Source organism: Corvus brachyrhynchos, unplaced genomic scaffold (genome assembly GCF_000691975.1).
Source record: "Corvus brachyrhynchos isolate BGI_N302 unplaced genomic scaffold, ASM69197v1 scaffold136, whole genome shotgun sequence".
NCBI classification, from domain to species: domain Eukaryota; kingdom Metazoa; phylum Chordata; class Aves; order Passeriformes; family Corvidae; genus Corvus; species Corvus brachyrhynchos.
In genome coordinates, this window is record NW_008239080.1 from 7,340,680 (window position 1) to 7,351,117 (window position 10,438).

The 10,438-nt window shown below is 40.5% G+C and overlaps 1 protein-coding gene across 2 annotated transcripts; it reads right to left on the reverse strand.

Annotated features, from left to right (window-relative positions):
• Window positions 1-2,100: 2,100 nt before the first annotated feature.
• Window positions 2,101-10,368, reverse strand: TMEM14A (transmembrane protein 14A). 2 transcript variants are annotated; one of them, XM_008637650.2, is made up of 5 exons: window positions 10,276-10,368; window positions 8,957-9,042; window positions 7,190-7,291; window positions 3,685-3,772; window positions 2,101-2,700 (listed from the first exon to the last, which is right to left on the reverse strand). In XM_008637650.2, the coding sequence occupies exons 2-5, from the start codon at window positions 9,030-9,032 to the stop codon at window positions 2,661-2,663; spliced, it is 306 nt and encodes a 101-aa protein (XP_008635872.1). In that variant the 5' UTR covers window positions 9,033-9,042; window positions 10,276-10,368; the 3' UTR covers window positions 2,101-2,660. The 2 variants fall into 2 exon arrangements, with proteins under 2 accessions (XP_008635872.1, XP_017594820.1); XM_017739331.1 differs by lacking the exon at window positions 10,276-10,368 and adding an exon at window positions 9,874-9,897.
• Window positions 10,369-10,438: the final 70 nt, after the last annotated feature.

The window sequence follows — 10,438 nt, forward strand, 5'->3', positions numbered from 1 at the left end:
TGTGTGTTTGATTACTGTGCATGCCTGGTAGGGTAAAATGTTTCAGCTGTAGCTTCCGGAGTACTGTAGAAAGCCACATGATCCCCAACCCCCTTTTTATAAACTGCAATAGAGAGGAACCACACCATGAAAATTGAGAAGTCATTTAAATTCAGGGCTAAAATCTTTTGGGTTGGTTCTCTAGATGGTCTCCTAGAAAGTTCACTGTCGTCCCCCACCCTCCCCACTGTATTTCACTGCATTTCACTGCTGTCTCTCTGCTTACAGCTACAATTTAAAAATTGAGTAAATAAAACCTTTAAAAATAAAATCAAAACTCATGATCCTTTTAAGTTTAGGGGCAGAAGTAAGAAACTTTTCTAATCCCCACATGAATCTCTTAGGAGTGATTTTTTCAAGGAAAGATCAGTCCTTTGTTTAATTGGCCTGATGTGGTTTTCATCCACTGAAAGCACCTATTCCCTTGCTCTTCTTTTTGCTGCTTGGCTGGCTGATCAGTGAGGCAAATGCCCCTTGAGTGGTTTTTTTTTTAAGGTTTTACTTTCTGCAGTCACTTCCCACAGTTACGAAGCAAAGTGCCCTGGCTGCTTACTTTTTCAGTAAGTGAGTTTCACCTCAACAGTGCTTAAAGCATGCACTATTATGTCAAATTCTTTACCCTAATTTCATGGGAACCATCACTATTTCCTTTATGAACATTGCCATAAACCATCCTTCTTTGCACTTAGCTGTTTCTCCTCAGTAGGACTCCCAGCTGATTAGGCAACAGTCAACCCGTGTACATAATGAATTACTGCCCAGCAGTAATTCCTGACTCGTGCCTAAGAAGAGCCACGTGCATCTCAAGAGGTACAAACCACAACTGCCCCACTTACCTGGGCACTGCTGAGTTCCAAACAGGTTTACATTAAAATTACCTCAGTAGCTGGAAGCAGTGCTTTGCCATGCCCACCACAGTACTCGTTTCACTGGGCTATTCCTTGTTGCAGTGGGGATCCTGCAACACGCATATATCAAACCAGGAGTCCCGTGGAAAGGAAATATATATGGACGGATTCTTGCTAGATGTTTCAGAGATGTTTATTTCTCCAGCCGCATGGCCGGGGCTCTGCCCAGGAACTGTTCCAGTCACGGGACCAAGGGTCCTTCTGCCCGCGCAGGGAACACAAACCAACCCATGGGAACGAGGCTGAGCAGGGGCAGGGAAACCCCGTGTCTGTGCCCTCAGGGCCCCTCTCCCAGGGCTACACGGCGGGGAGAGGAGACCCCAACAATGCCTCTCTTCCAAACAAGTGCTATGATTTAGGAACCATCACAAAGACTGGCACAGGACATTGCTATTGCATTTTGTGAGTGCAGGTGCCCTTCCAGTCTGAAATCCGTAACATACCAGCTTAATCACCTGTAAGCCTGGCACCATCTGGAGGTGACTGATACCAACATTCACAAGCAAAAGATTCCAGAGCTGCAGGCTGTGGTTTGGGGTTGGTAAGAATCTTTTTGTGTCATGTTGTCCTGTCCCCCTTTTATTTTTTATTGTCAGTTGTGCCTTAGACATCTAAGCTGGTCACAAGGCCTTGTCACCACCTAAGCCCCTGACAGGAATAATACTGGTATTTTCCTCATGAATTTGTGCAGCACCGAGATCTGATACGTGATGACCTTCATAAGCAACCTTTGTATGAAAAAAATGAAAAGCAGCAAAATTTCTCTTTGTCTTCAAGAGCGCACCCACCCATACTGTTTCCTAATGATTTTGCTTACATCCCCTGTACACCAGAAGACAGTCTTAGCCAAACTTTGAGACCCAGGCAATATTTATTTTGTACACAAATCAAAGCAACTTCAATCCCTGAATAGTTTATGGCTGAATATTCTCCTTTGCTTACGGGGGGGAACTTCAGCAAGATAATCAGTTTAAGAGTGGAATGGCAAACCTGTTCCAGAGTGCTGGCAGTTTGGAACCTCTCTGCGCAGTGACAAACCTCAGCCATGGTTCATGTCAGTGGCAATTTACAGCATGCTACAAGTTTTAAACCACCACTGAGTACAAAGCAGAGCACCAGACTCTTCCATTGACAAAATGGCTCACTCGCCTGCTTAAAAAATTGATAAGCTTTGAACATTTTATGTTTTATTTGAATATTGATTATAGTTTTTACATTTAGAACCAGTGGAACAAGAACGTGTGTTGGAAAGGAAGTTGGTTTTCTAGTGCAACACAGTACAGGCCCAAGACATTTTTGATTTAAAACTGATTATTTAATCTCAGAAACTACAAAATTATACTCCAATACAAGATACCTTTTTAGCATAAACATGTATTTATATATATTCTTCTCTCAGAGACACAGTGCAAGAGTAATTCAATTTCCTGAGGCGCTCTGCACCCCTAAAACAGATCAAACTTAAAAAGAAAGGTCCCTTGAGTTAATAGACTGCTTAAATGAAAGTAGATCAAGATATACCAACAAAACACTTGCTTTAGTTGTTAAAAAAAGCTTTTAAAATATCAGCACATGTCAATAATCAAATAACAGGTACAGATCTTTTACAGAAAATATAAATGCAGTATAAGACTTATGTTCAAACTTGTCTTTCAAGTATGGAGAGCATGTCTGTTTGGTGGGCATGGCAGTCATATTCGGTTCTAAATTCTCCTACAGCAGCATAAAAACAAGCCTCAAAATCATCAAAAGGCTGAAAAAAACCCAAAACAAGAAAACATAAATATAGCTGTCATTAATAAAACCAGTGAAAGTCATCATTAAATAACAGTGCATTCATAAATAACTGACACTAGAGTCTCTATTAAGCTGTCTTTTCAAGTGTCTAAATCTACAATCTCAGTGTCTGTTGAAAAACAAAGCCACCTAGGCTGGAAAAGCAATCCACAATGGACAATAACATTTTCCAGTGTAAGTCCTGATTCTTAAATTTTGCACCTTGACAATTTACTTCTGATTTTTTCCTCCCTGTATGTAACTGAAGTAAAACAGAATGGTGTTATATTAAATCTGGTAACAATGAAGCAACAGTTATTATTCCTTCAGAAGATGGGGATTCTGATTTACACTTCAAAAAATGTTTTGAGTTACAGACTCATTGGGAAAAAAGTTTTGAACTTACTCCATAATTTAATTCCAAAATAATAAGTTCAGAAAATTGTATTTTCCAGAATGCCAAACAGCAGCAATAAAGCAGCTGGAACAGTTAGAAACATCATAATTTGCATTAATACTGACCGCAGTTCTTAGCTCAGGTCAAAAATGTCCTGTTTTTCAGCAGTACTGTGGTTCCAGTAGTTTTGAATGCAGCCAAAACTAAACCAAAGTGTTGGCCTTTTTTTTAAGATGACCGTGTTGTACGAAATTAGACTAATTTTATGTGGATGTGTTCAAAACCACTAAGGCTTATCCAGGTTCTTCCAAAAGCCTTACCAATATGCATTAATATTTAACTCCTGACCTCTCCTTTCTGTGCTGAGAAAGTCACTTCTTATCAGCTGTATCTGCCTAGTGAGAGAAAAAAGCTGTTCACTGGACCTCCAAACTAATTTCACTTAAGCTGTATAGTTGCTGAATGACAGTGACTTCCATCAATACTGCCTTGAATCAGGTGTGAAATGGCAACTATTTGAAAACCAGTGAAATCTTTGCATTAAGATCTGCAATGTATCTTTACCTCAGGCATGCTATTAGTCCGGCTGGCATTAATTTCTTGGACCTCTTGAACCGCATTCCCATTATAATGGTCAAAAGAAAAGATGAAACTGTAAAAGACAATCCAATATATTTATGTTCTCACTTTTTGCAGTGGACCACTCAGGAACATGTGGAGTTATCAAAGGTCATTGCTGTTTTCCTATGAACTGCAATTTAGTAAAACATTAGATCAGAGATAGAGTCTATAAAATCATTCTTGCTTTTCCAAAATACACCATTATGATTTCTTTTAGCTACAAATAAGGTGTCCATGTGCAGCAGAATGCTAAATCCTATTCCATGGAGACTAAGTTTGTTAGTTAGTCAATTCTACTCACCCATATCTACATTCATGGGCATACAAATAAAGTAGAAAGAATCTTGGCCATAGCAGTAACATGTATACTGAATTACAGGAATAGTGTCTCATAAATCACACCATCCTAGATCATTGCAGCTGTTTTCCAACTATTCAAGGAGCTAGAGCATTCAACTTCTTTTTGGTTTTATTTTTAGAATATTAGCTCTTCATTTGCTGAGCCTTAAAAACCATATTAGAAGGTTTGCCACTTGTTTTTGCTACAGAATATGGCTATCAACATCTCCTTCTTCATGACCACGAGTTCCTTTGTAGCCTTTTGCTACGAGGGAACCATCCTTGCCTGTGACAAGAGCTGGGCAGCCCAAGAGGGCAATAAATGCAGCACAAGCAGCAGAGAACAAACATCATGACAGAAACTACATCTTCTTCCTGGAGCAGTCTTAACTAAAAATGGAGGCAACAATGAACTCATCAGGCATGGGGATTTCATCTTGAACTGTGGCTGCAGAGGGCTACATAAATGAGAAGGCTGAGGAGAACACATAAAACTGCAAAGATAGCTACCTTTATTAAAGAACTGTCACTTGAAACGCTTCCTAGAAGTGGGCAGAGAGGCAGAACTTCTCATGAGCAGCAGGGCCTTATCACTCTCGCAGCCCAAGTAATGGCAGTTACACAGATCTCTTCCCTTTAATGGAGCATTTAAACCTTCTGGCTAATTCTCTTCAAATTCCACTGTCTAGTCCTGGGGCCAGTCCTGTGTTCATAGGTGTCAAAAATTAGTTTTAAGCTCACTTCAGCGTTATAAAACAAGCCCTGACAGCTACAAGTATCTTACAGAACTCTACCAACTATGTGCACTCATTAAAGATACCTTGCAAAAAAAAAAAAATTACGCTCCATTAACCATTGCTCGTATTTTCTAGTCACATAGCCTTGATCCTCTCAGGAATGTCTCAAGAGTAAACTATTCCACAGCATGTGTCTTGCCAGAGTCCTGAGTATATTTACAGTTTATGACAAGCTACAAAGCATGTTCACTCTGTAATGTTCTTTTTTTTCCATTTGCTAGTACATGGCTGTTCACAGGTTCCAGTGACTTTTTAAGACATTCAAGTTTTAGACCTGATTTTAGAAAGTTATATACATTCACTGTTTCACCTTAAACCAGGTCAAAGAAATTCAATAAATCAAGACAAATTCAATCCAGTGAATCATATTCAGATCAGGATCAACTTGCACTGTGAATGCTACTAACTCTTGCATACTGAAATTTGAATTTCTACACCTACTTCAAACACATAAAAATGCATTAAAGTATCCAAGAGAGCACAGAGCTAATTTCAGATGAAGGAGGAAAATGCCTGAAATAATAATTTATAAAACAACTGAGAGAATTTGCCTGCGGTATAGGCTACATACTCTTTGTATGTAGCACAAGTTACAATAACCTTCCTATCAAAGTCTTGTACTAAAATATTACCTAAATTACTGTAGGAGACTCTTGCATAGGTGAAGAATACTGTCAATAGTCATGGTTTGGATGGATGGGTTGTTTTTAGATTTCCTAACCTTTTAAAGGTTTGGGTGCTTGCTTTATTTAACATTGTAATTTACTGTACTGGTTTCTAAGTTCAGAGTGGTCGCTTTCTTCCATGCACTTAATTTCCATCTTTCATTTGTGCTCTAGCTGCTTTTCACACTTTGGCATGTTAAGACATAAGTGAAAACATTCTAGTTTTCCACAAAAGCAATATACATTTATAATAAAAAGCAATTAAAACATTTTTTTGTAAACATTCTAAACTAAGACTGCTTTAAAAAGTCTTTGTTCCTTTTACTCTATGTAAGAAGAACTTTCTAGGGCAGGTGTAGTGAACTCTGTCTCATCTCATCTCATTGCTGTGACTTCTACTAAGTAAGTAATATACATTTCTCCAGTTGAGAAAGTCCTCAGACGCCTACAGCTACATGAAATGAAAAACACCGACTATTTTAGATATCAGACATTCAAAAGCACATTAAAGGAAAATTTTGTATTAGTCCCTTCAAAACCTGGGAATTGGGAAACAGGCAACATATATTAAGTTTTAATGAGTCTTCCATAAATTCTGTATCTAACTTAGTGGCTTAATTAACCCATAGAAGTACAATACCATACACTAATTAAAATCATCTCACACTAATGATTATAAATTTACATATACTTAAGGCTATGTCTTCATTCCAAATGAAGTTTTGGCGTTTATTTAAACAGAGGGAAAACTTAATCTGAGCAAGGTCTTGGTGGCAAAAGTGGAAATCCAATTTAAGGCCATCTAGGAGCAGATCAGGTCCACCATTACCACCTTTTCTAAAGAACCTGGTGGAAACACTTCACTGACAATGCTACTCAACATTTTTTTGAAACGTAAATTTTTATAATTGTGACTGAGGCAAAGCACAAAATCAGAATGAACAGTATACCACAAATTCTAAGTTGAGAAAAAACAATTGTGTGCTCACATCATCTGGATTATATGTATTTTAAATGTATTTCTGCATGTGAAACCACCTTTGCTAAAACCATGAGTGAGACAAGCTCCCAACAGCTCTTATTGCAAATCACTTGGCGAGGTTAATGCCCCCCTTAGAGAATGTAGGTTTTGCCTCCATGAGGCAAACTAGCTACCATGACAATTACTGCATAGTTTGTATCCTGTCTTAACAGCAAAGGAAAAACACTAAATCAAACTATTTGATTCACTGGGAGTTGAGGATACGTTAAATTATGCAACACCGGATCCTGCACCCACTTTACTGCTCAGATTGTGAAATTCTAATCTGTAGCGCTAGTGATTTTATTACAGTACTATCTCCTGTTTCTCAGCTGGATTTCACAATCTGTGCAATGTTAGGCAACCACCTCATAAAAGGAGGTGCTGCCAGGTGGCTTGACACTAGTCAGTGTTTTGCATTCACACACCTGCTGGCTTTGTGTGAATGATCCGCCTTACCTTGCAAATGGCTCCTGAATTTTGCAAGCTAAGTTGAAGTGTTGACCTCTATTTAAAACTCAACATTTAAACCAAAGCAGTACTCAAAATTTACTAAAAAGAGAATTTTACATGCAGTTAAGGATGCTGCTTGTTTGTTTGTTTGTTTACTGTAATGAAACACTTACACAATGATATCTTCACATTTCTTGGATCACATGTTACACAGTAAGCTCCATAACCAGCCACAGAGCCAAAGGTGAGTCCAGCAGCTAAAGAGATTTTACTACCTGCAAGAAATCATTCAAGTGTTATTTCTAAATACAAGGTCTTTAAACTCAATCTTTATACGGCAGTTGTCTCTCTACACAGTATTATCCAAATATATTAAAAATAAAACGGATTTTGCCACATTCCAGCTTACCTCACCCAGTGTGAATAGAGAGGTAGTATTTCTGTAACTGGGTCATTCTAATACGTGGCATTAGGGGCAAAGTGAACTATGTTAGAGGGAGATGATCAGGATCCAGTAATACTTACACCTTGGGAAAAATACAACCCTAAATTTGGCTATTTTCTCTATCATACTTAATAAGGACTTTGGTAATTTCTCGGAACTGTCTGTTCGTTTTAACTATATCTTACTGCACTTGGGAGTCTCCAAAAATTGTAGAAATGTGTCAATATATATAGAGTAAATGGACAACATGTGTGGTCATAATGTCAGGCCTTTCAGTCTGACATCAGTCCTGGACAAAGAAATGCTATCACCAACATCCCATTTAATAAATAATGAAAAAACAAATAAATGGCAGTGAGGATGAAAATAGGGCTTCTAAAAGTAACTTGACATCTTCTTGCAGTGCTATTGCAAAACTGGTTCATAAGTCCCGGATATATCCCTAATATATTTAGATTTCTGAACAGACATTTGTCTTGGTATCGTATGATAAAAGTGTAGAATCTGCACAGCAGACATTATTTGGATTAAGCTGATCCCCAAATGTTTATAAATAAAGAATCCAAACCCCCTGATGTCATTTAGCTCCCAATCCTTTTATTTTGAGTACTTTTAATCATGACTTTGCAAGAAATGGAAATCATAACCCATAAAAAATAATCTAGATTTTCCACGAGGATTGACCAACTAATAAAGAGTGAAAAGAACAGGTGAATGGGATAGTCAGAGAGTGCAGCTGGCTGCAAACACAAAAATACAGCGTCTCCAGAAATTCAGATGCGAAGCCGTGTCTCCGAGAGCACAGCATGTGCACACTGCGAAGGGAGACAGTGACCCTAAATCACAGGAATGGTGACGGATAATGGCCACAGGGCCGGAGAGTGAAGCGCTGCCGAGGTTTGTGAACCCGCCTGCCGCCCCGCCTGCCCGTCCTCGGTACCGCTGCGACCTCTGCCGGTGCAGGGCCCGGGCACGGCGCTGCCACCCGCGGGACCGCGAAAATCCCTGGAACACCGAAACTGCGCCTTGTGGTACACTGCCCGCTAAAACCTGCCTCGTTATCTTACTGTGAAAAGGCACAGTTCTAACAGTACCAGAGAATTAACCACCAACTCAGAGCACATAAGTAAAGGGGTTTTTTTCACCGTGCATCTGGAAATGTCAGAATCAAGCCTGGATGTCTCTGTAGAAAATAAGCTTTAATCAAGGATCTACTGTGCTCAACACAGGAATGATTAAAAGGAGATGAGAAAGCTCAAAATGCACTTAAGGTCAAAGATAACATGACAACCCCCACTCTTTGCCCTGAAAACAAACTCAAGTGCTTCAGCTGGTCCAAGTACATCTCATGAGACTCAGTGCATTTACAGCAGCATATGATGGATGTAAAATGCAGTTGTGTTACAGCAAAGTTACAGTTACAGCAAAGTTGTCATGTCTCACACTGCATAGAGGAAATTCAAATGCTTTGATTTCCTGCTGTCCCAGTACTTACCTTTACGAGTGTAAGCTACAACACCTCCAAACATCAGCAATGAAGCATATGCAAAACCAATCCAGTCAACAGCCATGGTCCCAACTCTGGAAAAAAACCAAAACATATTGCAACTGAAGGCAAACAAATTCCTTCCTCGTGGTAAAAAAGAAATCATTACTTAAAGGGTTCTAAATAACACTACAATCTCCTAAGTTGTGTTTGACTGCTGTGTCAAAACATTCAGAAGGTGAAGGTGTGTGTGCCTTTTGACTATTGTACCATCCTTTCACTAACTGCTGCCCTTCCTTACACCCCAGTATCTGGGTATACCTTATTTCCATTAGCAGATTTTTTGGGATGTACGTGGCATGCATTTTTCCCAGTCACAAATACATGTATGCAGGCAAAAAGCTTGACACCATCCAAAGAACGTTTTGTCGCACTTGTGCTACAGGGCTGAGCTGAGCGCACACTATGGATATGTACAGGTCTTCTGAGTGCTCAGCTCAGTGCTTTCATCTCCTTTCAACCACACTGCACCTGGTGCATTTCAAGCGGAATCTAACAAACCCTGCACCAGACAAAAATACCAATTTTCAGAGTCTGTTCAATGTTTCCAAACAGAAGCTTAGGCTGTTTTGGGAAGCTATACATACAGCTGCTTTGGCCTGTGTCTATGCCCTTTTGTTTCACCTTTACATTTTGGTGCATTGTCTGAAGTTAGGCTTCTGCCCCGCAGGAAGCATTTAAGGTTCTGTTGTGATGCTGGTCCCTACTTCCCTGGCAGTGCTGTGTAAAGGCATGAATGGCAGTGCTCTGCAGCCAGAGAGCTCCTGCAGCACCACGGCCTCTCTCCCATCAGCTGGTGGGACACATCTTTTCCCTCCTTCTCCCAAATTAAGTATACACTTAATTAAGTACGTCCTTCTTTATACCTCAGCGCGTGTGTCCTTTGTTGGGGTCCCTCCCCCGCCGTGTAGCCCTGGGAGAGGGGCCCTGAGGGCACAGACACGGGGTTTCCCTGCCCCTGCTCAGCCTCGTTCCCATGGGTTGGTTTGTGTTCCCTGCGCGGGCAGAAGGACCCTTGGTCCCGTGACTGGAACAGTTCCTGAGCAGAGCTCCGGCCATGCGGCTGGAGAAATAAACATCTCTGAAACATCTAGCAAGAATCTGTTTGTCCATATATATTCCCTTTCCACGGGACTCCTGGTTTGATATATGCATGTTGCAGTATCCCCACTGCAACAGTCCTTGACCACAGTGTTAAAGGGCAGTAGCAAACAGTGCTCACTCAGCATTTCATGTCAAGCCTTTAGTATTAAAAGTAAGCAACTCACAGCGAGCCCCCTCCTCCCCAGGTCGTAACCCCTCAGGACAAAAGCTGGATTTAGGGGGCCATGGCACCCCGGAGAACGAGGTTTGCAGAGGCAGGGGCCAGGGATGAAGGGGCCAGGGATCCCCAGGCCTTTGATGTGCCTGGCCTTCGCGGCCGGGCCCGCT